The sequence below is a fragment of the Erpetoichthys calabaricus genome, chromosome 15, assembly GCF_900747795.2.
Source record: "Erpetoichthys calabaricus chromosome 15, fErpCal1.3, whole genome shotgun sequence".
NCBI lineage: Eukaryota > Metazoa > Chordata > Cladistia > Polypteriformes > Polypteridae > Erpetoichthys > Erpetoichthys calabaricus.
In genome coordinates, this window is record NC_041408.2 from 68436224 (window position 1) to 68454281 (window position 18058).

At 39.0% G+C, this 18058-nt stretch overlaps 1 protein-coding gene across 7 annotated transcripts in view; it reads left to right on the top strand.

Moving 5' to 3' along the window:
* LOC114665927 (regulator of G-protein signaling 7) overlaps positions 1–18058 on the top strand; it is a 541984-nt gene that overhangs the window by 246569 nt on the left and 277357 nt on the right. For all 7 annotated transcript variants that reach the window (XM_051919312.1, XM_051919311.1, XM_028820591.2 and 4 more), the window contains exon 3: positions 9646–9742. In XM_051919312.1, the coding sequence (XP_051775272.1) occupies positions 9646–9742 (97 nt within the window). The remainder of the gene's footprint in view (positions 1–9645; positions 9743–18058) is intronic.

Here is an 18058-nt window from a genome sequence, read left to right on the forward strand (position 1 = left end):
TCAAATTTAAATCATAGTGTAAAAAGTCTGAATTGATGCTTTCAAATTCTAGAAAAAATGCCAGGTCTGCTGCCAGCATGTCAAATATTATTATGCAGTGTATAAACATTGCATTTTAAAAAATAGACTAGATCATTACTGAATGAAAATATGTCTGTTCCTTACTGCAAAGGAAATCAATTTCCATTGTGATAGATAAGCACGGCCTCAGATCAAGCTGTGTACCCTCACAGCCTTTGCATTGTTCCACATGTTTCCTGTTTTCCACACAAAGTTGACTTAGAGTATCATTCTTTTTGTGAATTTCCCATTGGGATTAATAAAGTATCTATCAATCTATCTATCTATCTTTTTATCTGTGCTTGGTGATGAAGACACTCAATCTATTCTAGCAAGATTTCGCTGAGCTGATGTCTTCTACCAACTCACTCTGAATGCAGTGCCCAGCAGGTCATGCTCACTCCTTTCTGTGACAGTCAATAATGTGCTGCTTGATGGAGTCAGTGCTGTAGGAAGGGTTAACATATACTGTGAGTTCTACCACCATCTCTGCCCTTTTTTCTTTTCCATTCTATTGTGCTAAGTGAAACACGAGACATCAGACGTACGAGCTTCAGGTGATCTAAAACACCTGCGTTCCTTATTACTCATCACTGCATTGTATACATCAGTGGTTCTTAATCTGTGGGATGGGCCCCCCTAGGGGGGGTGCGAAGATGTGAAAAAAAGAAAACAAGAATCGAAAATATGAAAAATACATCTATTGAAACCAAAACAAATTAACTTAAACTACATTCTGATACTAGAAAAATAAATATAGAGTTAGATAAATGTCGATAAAAGTTAAGTAGGTATAATAAAATATGCATCTATGATATATCATTAATTAAAAAAGAATAAATTGGTATTAGTGGGCTCCTTTCAAAAAAACCTTAGGGGGGCGCAATTAAAACTGTTATGAAAACTCGGGTCGCAAATACTTAAAGGTTGAGAAATGCTGGTATACATTATATTTCCAGATGAGCATTCATTGGTTGTCAGCTCTCATGCACACGGAGCCCACCCCTACGACTAAAGAAGGAATCAAACCTGTTTGATTTCATCAGGATGAGTTGTGGATTAGTTGGAGTGAGTCTTTGGTTATATAAGAGTGCTTGACTGGCTACATGGGAGGATGCCACTGACTCCCTCTGACTTACGTAAATGATGGCAGTGACTGAAAATCGCTGGAAAAGTCACATAATGTGACAGGACATTAAGAATAAAACTACTGCTTCTCCAAATCAACAGGACCCAGTTGAGAAGGCTTGGGCATAAAGCTACAGTGCCATATGTACTTCCCTTTGGAAGTCTACCAGGCACAGCCCACTTGGAGAAGACCCAGACATGAAGGCCCCCCCCCCCCCCCCCAGGTCTGCAACAGAATCTCTTAAATGGCCTATGAGCTTCTGAGAACTCCCTAGGAACAGCTGGGAGAAGTCATCTGATTGGGTGGCCTGGTCTGTCCACTTTAATGTGCTACAGCCTCGACTCTCATTGAGATAAGTAAAGTAACATTGAAGCATGAAGCAAAGTAAATAAAATACTATATACTGTATAATAAAAGAAAAACACACACACACTGTTTGAGTGACTATAACTTAAATTATGGTGGAAAAAGCTTTTAATATATATTTAGTGCTTGGAGTACTCAAGGATTCATTAGCTTTTATGGCCATGATTCATAATTTAAAATTTATCATCTATATTTAAACTTTGGCAGCTTAAAGTAATGCATGAAATACGCTGTGCCAGTTTGCATAATGCTGCAAAAATATATTCAACATGAAGCGAAAAAGCAGTAAAGACTTATTAGATTAGTTCTTTCATTTTTAAAGGGGTATTACAGTGGTCTAGTGGTCCTTGCTGCTGCCTGTCTGACTCATACCACCCATTCAGTTTCCTACTAGGTCGCTGTCTGCATTGAGTAAATACTGCACCTTCTCCTCTTGTCTAAACGGGGTTTCTCCTAGCATTCAGTTTCCTTACCATTCCCTTCCTTTGACTTTCCCATTCTGAAAGCAGGTTTAACATCTGAGTGGACAGATGTTTTAGTTTTGAGAAATGATTCCTTCTTCTGTTCTTTTCATTATATTCTCAGACCTGAATAATCTAATTCAGGGTAATGTAAGCATATGATGAGTTATATGAGAGGTTGGACACTAAGGAGGGAGAAAAGGACCTGTGGGCTACAGAGGGGCCGAGCTGGGAAAGATGTGCATCAGGTTAGGGTGATAAAGGATAAAGATGGAAACGTACTCACAAGCGGAGAGAGTGTGTTGAACAGATGGAAAGAGTACTTTGAGAGGCTGATGAATGAAGAGAACGAGAGAGAGAAGAGGTTGGATGATGTGGAGATAGTGAATCAGCAAGGATGAATTAAGGACAGCTATGAAGAGGATGAAAAATGGAAAGGCCGTTGGTCCAGATGACATATCTATGGAAGCATGGAGGTGTTTAGGAGAGATGGCAGTGGAGTTTTTAACCAGATTGTTTAATGGAATCTTGGAAAGTGAGAGGATGCCTGAGGAGAGGAGAAGAAGTGTACTGGTGCTGATATTTAAGAATAAGGGGGGTGTGCAGGACTGTAGTAACTGCAGGGGGATAAAATTGATGAGCCACAGCATGAAGTTATGGGAAATAGTAGTGGAAGCTAGGTTAAGAAGTGAGGTGATGATTAGTGAACAGCAGTATGGTTTCATGCCAAGAAAGAGCACCACAGATGCTATGTTTGCTCTGAGGATGTTGATGTAGAAGTATAGAGAAGGCCAGAAGGAGCTGCATTGCATCTTTGTGGACCTGGAGAAAGCATATGACAGGGTGCCTCGAGAGGAGCTGTGGTATTATATGAGGAAGTCGGGAGTGGCAGAAAAGTACGTAAGATTTGTACAGGATATGTATGAGGGAAGTGTGACAGTGGCGAGGTCTGCGGTAGGAGTGATGGATGCATTCAAGGCACAGGTGGGATTACATCAGGGATCGGCTCTGAGCCCTTTCTTATTTGCAATGGTGATGGACAGGTTGACAGATGAGATTAGACAGGAGTCCCCATGGACTATGATATTTGCTGATGACATTGTGATCTGTAGCGATAGTAGAGAGCAGATTGAGGAGACCCTGGAGAGGATATGCTCTGGAGAGAAGAGGAATGAAGATCAGTAGAAACAAGACAGAATACATGTATGTAAATGAGAGGGAGGTCAGTGGAATGGTGAGGATGCAGGGTGTAGAGCTGGTGAAGGTGGATGAGTTTAAATACTTGGGATCAACAGTACAGAGTAATGGGGATTGTGGAAGAGAGGTGAAAAAGAGAGTGCAGGCATGTGGAATGGGTGGAGAAGAGTGTCAGGAGTAATTTGTGACAGACGGGTATCAGCAAGAGTGAAAGGGAAGATCTACAGGATGGTAGTGAGACCAGCTATGTTATATGGGTTGGAGACGGTGGCACTGACCAGAAAGCAGGAGACAGAGCTGGAGGTAGCAGAGTTAAAGATGTTAAGATTTGCACTGGGTGTGACACAGATGGATAGGATTAGAAATGAGTACATTAGAGGGTCAGCTTAAGTTGGACAGTAGTGAGGCAAAGTCAGAGAGGCGAGATTGCGTTGGTTTGGACATGTGCAGAGGAGAGTTGCTGAGTATATTGGGAGAAGGATGCTAAGGATAGAACTGCCAGGGAAGAGGAAAAGAGGAAGGCCTAAGCAAAGGTTTATGGATGTGGTGAGAGAGGACATGCAGGTGATGGGTGTAACAGAGCAAGATGCAGAGGACAGAAAGATATGGAAGAAGATGATCTGCTGTGGCAACCCCTAACGGGAGCAGCTGAAAAAAGTGGAGACATGGAGTCTACCCTGGCAGCACTGCAGATGGGGCAGCAGCCCATCACAGCAACCACTCACATAACCCCATACTTGCATGAGGCAAATTTAGTAATTGGGATGTGGGAAGAACATTTTCAGGTATAAGGAGAGAAAACTCAGCTGATAACATGCCTAATGGTGTCTTACTTTTTAAGTCCTTCCTACTAATAGTGACAAAACAAATCAGAGTCGATGGATTTGTTTCCTCTTTCTTGCTTTTGAACTTGAAACATTGAGAAATGACAAGAGTTACTGCATTTTTTGAAGGAGAAGAAATCAATTACCAGCCATTTTACTGCCCAGGAAAGAATTGATCAATAAAGCGATTTCAAGCTTGTTATTAACAGTAATGTGTCCAGAAAACCATCCACCTTATCCTACAAGGAAAGGCTAAGTTTAAAAACCAATTTGACTCCAAAATATACTGGCTGTGCTCAAGACCTAAAAAACAAAATTAATGTATACAATTGTGCAGGTTCAGTTAAAAGTTTAGAAATCAAAGGAGCCTTTGCTAAGCTGGATCATTGAAAAGTGTCTGGCAGTTGTCATGAGTGAAGAATGAAAAACCCACATGGATAAATTTCTGTTTTATGGCCAGCAGTTTACCAAGTCCATCACTTTCCTTGCTCTGTAATGTCACAACATCCATCCATCCATTGTCCAACCCGCTGAATCCGAACACAGGGTCACGGGGGTCTGCTGGAGCCAATCCCAGCCAACACAGGGCACAAGGCAGGAACCAATCCCGGGCAGGGTACCAACCCACCGCAGGGCACACACAAACACACCCACACACCAAGCACACACTAGGGCCAATTTAGAATCACCAATCCACCTAACCTGCATGTCTTTGGACTGTGGGAGGAAACTGGAGCGCCCGGAGGAAACCCACGCAGACACGGGGAGAACATGCAAACTCCACGCAGGGAGGACCCGGGAAGCGAACCCGGGTCCCCAGGTCTCCCAACTGCGAGGCAGCAGCGCTACCCACTGCGCCACCGTGCCGCAATGTCACAACATGTTCAAATGAACTGTTAGTAATATGAAAAATTGGCACACTTTTCAAAGTAATTAAAATGTAAGCTGGGAAAAGTTTGCTAATTGTGACCAAAAATAAGATAAGAAGCAAGAAAATGTAATTAGAAGTAGTCACATTGTAATTGGTATTCTTTGCATAACCTATTGTATTTTACATATAGATTATTAAATTAAGGATAAGAAAAGATAAGAAATGTAGATAAATTTTAGAAGAGATAGTGGCTTTAGGCATAATGGCCTTTTAAAGCTAAAGGTTATTAAAATCACATAAAACAATTAACACATTTATCCAGAGTTGGCTCATATAAGAACCAGAGAATTGCTGGATAGATTGAGTTCTCCTAAGAATACAAGAGAGATAGGCTGAATCTCTGGAACAGGACTGCAAGGCACATTGTCTTTATTTGCTATGCTTTAATTGTGCCATAGAAGCTAATATGTACATTACATAGGAAGGAAGCTAGCTAACTTTATTCTGTACTAGTGAAAACGTACAGACTCATGGTAATAAAATAAAATGCAAGCCTAGTATTAAAAAAGGAGCTGTTGATACTTCATGTATTTTCTGAATAGGTTCTTCTTTCATTTCCTCTAGAAGTTATAATGTATTTTATTACTTGTGGTGGCTCATATAGAACAAGCTAAACATGAGCTGGTGAGGACCATGCAAGTTAAAAATGAAATAATTATTTATTGGAAAATATAAAAATGCATGAAAAATGCAACATGATGTAATAAATGACATGTTACTCCTTTCTTGGCTTTGTGCTTAAGTGTCTTACCTTCTTATTGTTTCCCTTTCTTTGTCATTTAAGCATTCACTTTTTGTGATTTGCCTAGCACTCAGCAAATGTCGCTGCTTTTCGTCTTCTTCTTCCTGCCATTATGGTGGTTAAGCACTTTGCCATAAACACATGAAAACAGATTACTTTGCTACCTTTTATGCATATTTAATAAAGTTTGATGTTTGATCAATACATTCAAAAAGAGGATGTTGATTATAGAAGGTAAAATGATGAGCCTTTTGAGTTATGGAGGGTGTGGTGTGAGAACTCGCACTTGATTATAAATTGTGAACACGTATTTAAGGATCTTCTTGATTGTCAGCCTGCATTTATCTTTGTTGTTCTTGCACTTGTGCCTCAGCAGGTGGCGCGGTTCTTATTCTTGTTCCTATTATGGTATTTTTCGCCACATAATCTGTCTCTGCAATTTGCTGGCTGCTCAGCTGTTCATTTCCTTTCCTCCATGTCACTTGGCTTTGCTTATCACTTTGCTGTAGTAAACCCACAATCATATGTCTTTTTGCCAAGGTTGCCTCAATTGCTACCTCAATATCTTTAAATTTCCAGAATGTATCAGGTCCTTAAGCTTGATAGATGATGCCAACTTCATCTTGTGAGGACCTTGTAACACACCAGTTCACTTAATATACTATAATGGTAACCATGCTTGGAGTTGCATACCTTTACCATACCTTCATTTTATTCAGACCTCCGAAGTAGACAAAATATACATAAAGAAAGTCACATCAAGTCTAATCCATAACTTAACAGTTATCTTTGGCTTTAAAGCCCAAGTTAGTGCAGCTGGAAAGTAAAATGGTACACATGCACAATAAAATAAAGCCAAATGGTGGAAAATCCTGAAACAAGATTTTTGTAGCATTCCAAAACTTACAAATGCTCTTTGTTACAAAATCCTTGTGCTACTGCATGTGCTGAAACTTTTTCACTTCATTGACCATCATTTATATTTTTATAGTACGGTCCATTTGCAGAACCCCTTTCCTCTCCTATCAGTAGGCGACATGTCATGGAGGGCAGGAGATTTAAAACTGAAAGCTTCTTAAAGGCTTCACTCTCTTATATTGTGTGCGAAAGCCTCTTGTATTGTGTTTGAATTTTACTGTTTTTTTCTTTTTGAAATGGTTTTCTTTTTTTTTTGGTTTGATTTTTGCAGAGTATTTTTGGAAGCTTTGCTCGCTGTTATGTATTTTCCCCTCCTGCCTGTTTCTCAGATACTATTTTTGGCTTTCAGCTTTAAACTAAAGACGATTGATTTTTATCTGTTGATCATGGCTCTGAAGTGTTCAGCTCATCCTGGTCTGCACTACAGCCTTCATGTTAACAGCCACGCTTTACAGGGTGGCACGTCAGGAAGCAGTGATGTGGCTTGGCTTTCTCTGCAGTGTAACAGATACCAGGGGTCTGCACTTTGTGTGTGTGCGCCCACTTCTGTGGGCATATCTGGTCGCTGTGTCTCTTACCCTGGGAGATATTTTCTTTGGGTCTAGTCAGGTGTAGACATCTGCTCCTCTCATTATAGAGGAATCTTTTGTTATTTTATTCCTCTAGCTATTGTGATTATAATGGTTGAAAGTTGAAAAGTTTAGCTTATAAGTAATTACACTAGCAGATGAAAAATATTCTAAATGATGAATGCATTAAAGTAGTCAGAGGTAAGTGTTGGCAAAAATAGCTAGGATATTGATTGTCAGAAATTTAAATGTTAATCAAAACCCGTAATTAATATGAAAAGTAAGATTCCTAAAACTCTGTAAAAGTCTTTTAAACAAAGTTTTTAGAATTTAATCCAAAAGCTTGGATGTTAGTAAACCTGCGCTACTATCTTAAATAGTGTGAGCACACTGATGTTATGGGGTACAGTGACACCGATCACAGGTCAAACAACTGACATTATTACTAACTGCCACCATATACGAGTGGCACTAAAAATAAAAATGAAAAATGGTGGTGCCCACACTTTAAATTTCAAACAAAATGGCGAGATGAACTTACAAGAATAGAATTCATTTCTAATAACTATGTACTCTCTATATATAAAATCCTAAGCCTAAAAGTGCAACAATTTTGTGCAATGATTTTATATGACGTTTTTATGATCACTTTTTTGTCAATTTTTTTATCACGCTTTAAATCGGATTTATTTTAAAACCTGCATATATATGTTTGGTATCATTCTTTTCAGAATTTATCGAACTTTAATGTGATGTTGTTAGATTTTCAGATTCTTATTCCATTTTTAAATTCTAAACTAAAATATCAAAAAAGTCGTGTGGCAGGCTACTAGGCTGCAATTGGGGGTCGGGCGCTGAATTCACCATGGGGGCTCGTACCATATCTTTAAATACAATCGCTTTCTCTAACGGAGCGGCTCAGCTGCGGGATAGATGGGGGCCCAGCGCCCGCCCCTGGGTTTGGCAAGTGAAGCGAGCAGTGGCCGGAGACTCCTAGTTAAACATATAACAGTAATAACAAAGTAATCAAAAATGAAGCTGTAAAGTCCCAAATAGTTATAGTCTCTAAACTTTTAAGGCTCCTACGTCCAAAATCAGCACTTCATAAAGACAGTGGCATCTGTAATGTTTTGCCCATTCTCATGATTGCCAGCAGTTACCGTTACAGACTTTTAAGTACAAGTTAAGGACATGTACTTTCAACTGATGGAGGACTGCAGAGCTAACATCTAAGAAATGTGTAATGTACACTTTTATTGATCTGCAGGAACTGTAAATGAAGGAACACTGAACATTTCAGTGGCATCTGTAACCGTTACTCATTTCAGCATTTGCATTGCAGTCTGAAACATTTCCAATGGACTGCAGCAGACTGATGCCAGAAGGTATGGGTACTGAAGTCAGTTCTGAGTCAGAGTTTGGTATCAGTTCAGTTTAGGTCCTGCATCTATTCCTCACGTACTCTTGTGTAACAAGACAATAACAAAGGATCTTTTTAGAGATAATGACACTCAGAAAGCCTCAGTAGATCGGTTATTCATCTCTGTGCTTTGTGGCATATTGACATGATGGTAAAATGACTTGTTAATATGAAGGATTTACAGGTCTAGCACTAAATATGTAATGTCAAGAGATATGTGTCTCAGTAGTGTCACTCCGATTTGGACTTTTGTTAGTAGGTCATATTGCAGAGGTGAATAAACACTTTACTGACGCTTTATAAGTGTTACGAAGACCCAAAGAAGTGTTTGTTAAGGTCTCATTGCACAATAGTATGTGAGGAACAGATGTGTTTTTGCAGTACCTAAACTCAAGTGTTACCCACTTTTCACTATCAATCAGGTAAAAACAGTGATTACATTTTGAAGAACGTATGCTGTTCATATTTTAGTATTCCTTACAAAGACAAAATGCACAGAAGATTCTATGTGTTTGTTAAAAATATGAATCACAAGGGGAAGAAAATGCTTTTTTGGCATTTTTTTTTGTTTTAGCATTAGTAATTTGAATTCTAATTCTTATAGAGAGTGGGGACCTTCAAATCACGGCCTGATGTTATTTTAGATAACTGGAGTTTGTTGGGCTGAGTGGCTTGTCTCATCATACTTGTTCTAACGTTTTAATATTCTCTGATGCTTTTGCTGTAAATTGTCTCCCTGGAATTCCCCATAGTATGAAACAACAAAACATACGTGTACGTAGGGCCAAAGCAGGCGCATTATAAGAAGTTTTTCTTTGTAGCTTAAATGCACAAATTCTGATGTAGTCAGATACAAAGATGGCAATGCAGTTGTTCTCTGTAGCTTACCCTGAAATGCAGCACAACAACCAGAATGCCATTTTTGTTGAACTGCCTTGGCTTTTAGACCATCTCTTGATGAATTTTATTTTTGCCTTTTGAAATTTTATTGGAAGTGATTTTACAGTCTTTCTTATTTTTCTTTTTAGATGGAAGATATCATAGCACGCATGCAAGATGAAAAAAATGGAATTCCAATCCGTACTGTGAAAAGTTTTTTGTCGAAGATTCCAAGTGTATTTTCTGGTAAGATCAAAACATTCAATTGTATGTACTGATGTAATTTACAGAATTAATTCTGGCGCAGGTTTTTAAAGATCTGCTGAAGACTTCAGTAAGATGTTTTTACTTGTTATGTTAATCTGGATGTTTGATGGTAACTAACACTGGAAGGCATAACAACCAAGCTTATGTAGTGGAAATATGCAGTGAAAATGGATCTGAATTCATTATTAATGTTTGTTGTAACTGTGCTTGTCCAGGGTTTCCAGAATTCTGTAGCTTCAGCTTGTACCAGAGAAAGATTCAGGCAGTGAGTATGACATGTATACAAATAATTTCACAGAATTATTTACATTTAAAAACAGAAGTTTTTAAAACTTCATTTTAAAAGTTGTTATTAAAATTTAAAGGAATAACAGCTCACACAAAAATAAAGAGAAAAGTTTTTGTCTGTTTCTGTTTAAGGCTTCTGTTCGTTAACACGTACATACATACCTGACATACGTCGTGTGTCATTGTACCCTTTTATTTGCTGTCAAATCTAACAGTTCATGTTTATAGCAAACTAACAGGCTGGCCAAACTTCTATTATTACATTACAAATATGGCTAAGCAATAAGGAGATCCTATTACTGGTTAGCTTTAGGGCATAAAACAGAATCTTCGATGATTTATGTAGCTATGAGAAACTTACATTCTGTTCAAATTAAGAAAACACTTGTGCATATTTACCACTAGCTCTACCCCGTGGCTGCGCCCACACAGTAATGAAACTTTAAAAATCAATAGAGGTTGGCAGTATATCTGATCGTGTTCAGTTCTGACGGGAGAGCGTTCCCCGCATGGGGTGAAAAGCACATGGCCGTGATATCTCTGGCAATCAGCATCTACCTTCTAAAACACATGGAGCTCTGATCTCTCTCTCAAAAACGTCAAACGTTACTCCTTAACAATCTGTAGATGATAATGTCTGTTGAACAAAGAGGTATTGCTAGCTAAGCGGAGGCAAGGTGCACTCCAACACGTGGTGAGACATAGACCAATTCAAACAGAGGCTGGTGAGTGAATGAGTATTTCCTTTCCCCCTACTCTCACCCCACAGCCACTGTTTTGGATTTGCATAAATAAATCGGTACCGCAAGCGAACTATGGTACGCAATTAGAGAAGTTACAAAATCAACCAGAAGTCCAAGAAAATTATAGAAAACAACCAGATTTAAATCTGTTAAGTAATTCTCTCATGAAAAGCGGACAGACATACAGACAGAACTCTCAGAGCTCTTGGACCACGAAATTTTTAAAACCATTTCTTAGCGAGCACCTATGGGCTAAGGGTAACCTACATTCCAAATTTCAAGTCCCATGTCCTCATGGTTCTGGAGATTTCGTGATGATTGAGTCAGTGGTGTTTGGCTTTTATATATATTGAATACTGAATGTGTTGCTATATATTGCCTTTGATTCTTGTAAGTCTAAGCATTATCCTCTGATGAAGACCCCTGATAGGGGTTGAAAGCTCAGGAATAAAACTATTTTATGATACGTGATTCGTTTTGTTCTCCCTTTGTGGATCTCCAACTGCAAATATATATATATATATATATATATATATATATATACAGATTAACATTGACTTTTTAAGATTGGCTCTTACATTTGTTTTCATCATAAAGAATGATAAACACTACTATAGTCACATTAGTTTTCAGGTGAAAACTGTGTCAAAATTAAGCATTTAAAAAAAACGTTAGATTGTAGCTGCAGTATATGGAAGTAATGGTATTAAACCATTATACTTGTACTCATTACTTTTATTATTGCTGTTTTTAAGTGTAAAGTAATATATAAATCAGCATGTTTCCCTATATTTAGGGTTAGAATTTACTAATGAAGCAGTAATGCTGTTATTTTCAGTTAATGTTATAATTTGAAGTTAACAAAGTGTAAAATAAAAAGTACTTTTTAATAGAAAACTATTTAAAAATTACAAGTCAAATGCAAAAAGTTTAACACGAATAGGGCCAAAGAGATTAATAGTGACTAGCCACTTAATTTTTTTGCTGAAGGTGAATCACTCAAACCATAGCTACTGTATCAACATTCTGAAGTACTTTCGAAAAAACTGTTATTCAGGATGTTTATGAATCAGAAACAATTCATATGCCACCTTGTCCGGGCTCTTGTCAGATCATTGCTATGCTTGCATTTTTCATGTAGAGTTTCTGATAATATTGTCATGTCATTGTTCTAATCAATTTAATCCACACCAGGGCTGCGGGGGAGCTGGAGCCTGTCCAAGCTAGCACAGGGTGCAAGGCAATGATCACACCCTGGACAGGGTGCCAGTCCATTGCAGGGAGAACACACATACACACACTCCTAACCCTGCATGGCCTTGGCCAGTGGGACAGAACCCATGCAGATACAGATATATATCAAACATCTGTCTATCTGTCTGCTTTTCAGAAGAGAACTACTTAATAGATTTAGATTGGGTTTTTTTTCTATAATTTGCTTGCACATTCCGGTTGATTTTGCGAATTCTCTCACCGCGCAAAGTATCATAGTTCGCGTGCGGTACCAATTTATTCTCACTAATCCGAGACAGACGCAGTGGGCCAAGGGGAGGGATATATATTGACAATCTTGGGTCACAAAGTTGCACAGGAAAGTACAGGAGGATTTCCAAGGAGTAGAAACTTTATTGTTGTCCAGGCAGATACAAACACAAATGTCTTTCAGAAGCGATATGGCCACACAAAGAACAGTTGTTGAACTGGATGCCTCGGCCCAGACTCCTGGTCAAAACAACACAAAGTCTTCTTCGTCAAGGGGGAACAGCAACTCGGAAGCCGTGACCAGAGTAGAGGGAATCTGGGGGAAGGGAAACCGGAGAGTGAGACCTCAGGATAGCCACGGCTCAGTCTTTTAAATGTTCGAAGCCCCGCATGAGGAGCATGCCGCATGGCAAGCCTACAGCTGATCCCGCAAAGAGGAGGTGTAAGAATGAGATAGATTGATAGGTAAAAACAGACAATAAATTTGTATAATGTTAAATGTTAACGTTTACCCCCCCGGGTGGAATGGAACAGTCGCAGGGTTTGGGGGAGGAACGATCTCCTCAGTCTGTCAGTGGAGCAGGACAGTGACAGCAGTCTGTCACTGAAGCTGCTCCTCTGTCTAGAGGTGTTTGTTTCCCATTCAAAAACTGCTTAAGAGGGGGTTTCTGAAGGGTGGCCGTGTCCCCATGCGGAAGCGGTCACAATATATACAGTATTTATATATGGATAGACAGATATAGTATGTGAGTTTGTGCATGTACTACAATGGTGTTAGCTAGTAATAGCAGCAGCAATAAGGTAGGTGAGGACAGGCCCAAAAGAGGCCGAGTATGGTGTGATACTCGATATAACTGTAAAGGAAAAAAAATGAATTCTCAGAAGGTTCCAGGACTAAAAGAACTAAAAAAAAAAAAACTAAAAATTAGAACGTTCAGTAGAATTTTAATGGAATCGTGTTTTGTCGTTCTATTCATAGGTGAATTTCTACTACTACACACACTCTTCAGGTCTTCTGCTCCAGTTACTAATATGTATTGTACTTTAAAGGGGCACCTCAGCAAAGGTTCAGACACATAAGGCACAACGTGGCAGGAGAGTTTGCACCACTTTTTATGTATATAAACTGCCTGGCTTCACGGCACGTATAAATGGAAGCTACAAGAGCTTCTTCTCTTGTTACAAAACAAACAAGCACATTTAAGTTTTGCTCTTAGGTGTTATAAGTTTGATATCTTTAAACATTAATTTCATAAACTAGCAAAGCTTTTTATGAGATTTCTAAGCGGAAATACTATTTATGTCTTACCAAGCATTTCTAACCATTGTCACAAAACTCACAATGATACATAGCAAGGTTTGGGGCATCCACCCGTATAATATGGTATCCTGGCTGCAAATCGTTTTTTAGGTTGACAGCACTGCTGTGCACAAAACTGAGTCCAATACAGAACTGAGGGAATAGGGAAAAGGTGGAGGCTTTTAAAGGGGAAGACAGGAAGTGAGATCATAGGGGTCAGGCTCATGAAGGTCTTCAGCCATTGGTGCGAGCCCGGACGTGATGTCACAGGGTCCGGAGCCGGCAAGGTCTCCTTCCATTGGCTCGGTCCCGGAAGTGACGTCAAGAGGACCAGGTGGAATCTCCCGTGAATGGTATGCAGGCAAGGGAGAAAAAGAGTCAGTGCACTCTGCCACATCCCGGTATGTCTCGGAACTGTCCTTACTCAAGCCCTTTAGCTGCCTGCCATGCGCACATGTGTGACACCATGTTTATCTATTGTTCCTATTGTTGGAAAGAAGCACCATTTTTTAAATTTTATTGTTGTTACTGTTCCTCAACATCATTTTGTTTATTTATGGGTGCTGCCATTTCCTTGGGTTCTATTGTTAAGATGCTGCTCCTTGTTTCCAGGGTTTGAAGTCTTGTGAAGTCACTTACACGACGATATAAATACCGACACGACACTTCAGTCATCATCCATGATTTGGATAAACAAACAGCTTTGTGGGTGTCTCTGTCTTAGTTATTCTGGGTACACACTCAATCTATGCCTTTTGAGTTCAGTATCTGGTTAACATTATGATTTTTAGTATTTTTTGCTTCTACGTCTCACCCTTTATCTGACTTTGACTTTGATTCATTTCCTTGTCCCACGTGTTCAGTTATTTCACACTACTCAGTTCACTGGCAGCACATTAAGACTTCTGCATGTATCTATCTTATCCCATATGTAATAAGAAAGTATTTATGTGTGTGTTTGTGTGTCAAAATGGGTATCAAACTAAGGGTGTGCCAGAAGACAATTTAACTTTTTCAAATAATTAAAAAATATCAGCAGAAGACGGTTATTTCATTATTGCCCGGTGTTGTGGTGGGAAAGATTTGTAAGGTACTGCCGTGGTCAGTCTTTTAATTTAAATTCTTTTGTATTCAAAAATAGTGTGATTTTTTTAGTTAAACAACCAATGCAAATCTCTATTTAAACTGTGCAAATCATTTCACTACCAACAGTAGCCCATTTGTTTGTTCACACATTGCTTTTATTCAAGAATTTAACAACTATTTTTTGAAGCAATGCCTTCCAATTGGCCTCTTTTAAGTTTTTTTACCTTGTTTATCATTTGAGTTGAAACCAAATTAGTCCAAACTGCAAAAGATATAATAATAATATCCATCTTCAATGTCACTTTTTTATTATTCTTACCTAAAGACACTAATGGAGCTATGTCTTTTTTCCAAGGCAGCTGTGCCAAAAACACTGTAACTATCTCAAGGGAAGAAGCTGTCCAATCATTGCCTAGAAGAAACTTATAAAATGAAATTGATTTTTTGAGATTTGGAAAGATTATAGAGCATAAGTACAACTACATTGGTCCTTAATGATCCATCTAAATAGTGCCAGTGATGCCTATGGATGTTGATTTATTTGTTATATAATTTTTATTTGTTATTTAATGTAGAAGTATTCACGAAAGGTACTTTAACCCGTAAGATTCTTTTTATATTGGTGGACAAGTGAATCCTGGAAATTCCTAATTTATTAGCTGATTTACATGAACACACCTATAATGTGAGAGGTGACATCCTTCACATCTTCTAAAACTCTGTGATGACCAGTGCAATTTTCTACACAGTGGTGTGCTGGGCTGCCAACATGACTTCAAGACAGGCCCACTGAATCGACAAGCTAATTAAAAGGGCAAGCTCAGTTATAGGACACACTCTGGACCCCCTAGAGGTAGTAGTGAATAAGACAATGAAAACAAAACTGAGTGCCATTATGAACAAAACTGCACATCATCACTGACACACTAACACTGAATATTTCAGCTGACGGATTATTCAGCAGAAGTGTGTCAAGAAATGCGACTGGGGCCTCCTTTATACCAACAGTAAAATCGGACATTTTCTTTCTTTTTAATTTTCTTGTCGTGGTGAAAAAGGAGCTGAGCCGCAAGGCGAAGCTCTCAATTTACCAGTCGATCTATGTTCCTACCCTCACCTATGGTCATGAGCTATGAGTAGTGACCGAAAGAACGAGATTGCGAATACAAGCGCCTGAAATGAGTTTCCTCCGCAGGGTGTCTGGGCTTTCCCTTAAAGATAGGGTGAGAAGCTCAGTCATCCGGGAGGGGCTCAGAGTAGAGCCGCTGCTCCTCCGCATCGAGAGGAGTCAGATGAGGTGACTTGGGCATTTGATCAGGATACCTCCTGGACGCCTCCCTGGTGAGGTGTTCCAGGCACGTCCAACCGGGAGGAGGCCCCGGGGAAGACCCAGGACACGCTGGAGGGACTATGTCTCCCGGCTGGACTGGGAACGCCTTGGGATTCTCCCGGAAGAGCTAGAAGAAGTGGCCGAAGAGAGGGAAGTCTGGGCATCTCTGCTCAAGCTGATGCCCCCGCGACCCGACCTCTGATAAGTGGAAGAGGATGGATGGATGGAAGGATGGATTCATTTTCTTGCTTTATAGTCATTTTAGTGTGTGTTCAGACCAAAGTTTCTGTGTGTGTATTTATTTATTTACTTACTTATCTAACTATTTATGTATTTATTTATTAAATTTCCCCCTGTGAACAAATAAAAATCTATCTATCTATCTATCTATCTATCTATCTATCTATCTATCTATCTATCTATCTATCTATCTATCTATCTATCTATCTATCTATCTATCTATCTATCTATCTATCTATCTATCTATCTATCTATCTATCTATCACTCTGCAGTACGTACCTCTTTGACATTCATTCATTCTCATAACAATCTCAAAGCTGGCCACCTCAGCTTCAATATCTCAGTGATCCCTCATCGTCAATACCTTAGAGAGGGCGCCCAAATAGCTACCCCTGAAAGGGCTACATTGTTAAACTACCTAACCAAGGACCGCTTCAGGAGTTGTGTTTCTGCTGTGATTTCCCAGATCATTACCTTTATAAGAGTGAGGACATTAGAAATATGGTTAAGTCTGGATACCACAGCTTCGATAACTTAGCAGGGGCCAGAGGGTTTATATCCTTTGACTGTCCTTCATCGTTACACCTGAAAGGGGTAAACAAAAAAATGAATCACTTAAACAAGCACACTTGGGCAAGACGATATCAATCAACAATGCAAGTTTCAGGGAGATAATGTTCAAACTTTATTTTAATCATTGCTTATGTTTATTGACAGAGAAACTAGGCAGCAAATATTGTAAGTCAAAAGTAGAAGGATTCACTTAGAAAGGATTTTAATTAAAGCCTCTTGATCTGCAACCCAGTGCCTGCTGCTATTTTAGTACAAGGACAAGTATAAATAAGAAAACCTGTGCAATCTAGTGTAGCAGAATCCTGACTCCTAGGGTGCTGTTTATCAGTAACTAGCAAGGAAATGAGATGTTTATATCACAGACCTCGGTAATTGACAAGTGTATTTAAGTAGTGTTACCAGCATCTGTAAGTCAGTCTTATTTTTCCATGTACTGAGTGGCTCCATGTACGCATCAATAAAGGTACATGTTCTCATCCTGGACTGGCTTCATGACTTAGCTTTGACAAAGCCAATAGAGGTGATTTCCTTTCTACCGCAGTTTGATGGCTATTTTTAGTAAGAGATATCAGTAAAACTGGACTACTGAAAATTTACCCATGATCTCCTTGCCTGGCCAAGTGAATTTATTTTAAGCTAAATATGAGATACAAGTCCCCAAAATCCCCTATGCCACATTTTCTTAAAAGCATAAACACACTGGTCAGTTTACATGAGCATGAATATACTGTACTGTACATTCTAATAGATAACATTACCTCATAATGTTTGCTTCACATTTGCGTATTTTGCAAAGTTCCATATCTTATTTGCATTCCTTAATTCAGCATTGTGTTCAAACACACTGCTTTCCCTGTTTAACGTGTTTAGCTGATGGCTCAAAGGAAGTACAGCTCTAACAGACCCCTTTTCTATAGTGATCTCAAGGTTAGCCCACAATGTCTTTATAAACTTTCTCCTCTATACCAGGGTACTCGACTCCAATCTTGGAGGATCAAAGTGGTCACAGGTTTTCACTCCAGCCAATGTTGTAATTAGAAGCCAGGCCTAGCAGATAATAAAACTCTGCATTCAAATGTATTGCTTGTTAGTGCTTTTATTCCTCCAAAACAAATATTTGTCTCATCAAAGATATTTCATTCTCTGAGAATTCTATCCATATGTTTTGTGGTCTGGAACAGATTTGTGTGTTCTCTCTTAGGTATTTCAAAACATTGAATTAACACAGATACTTCATGATATTTATACACAG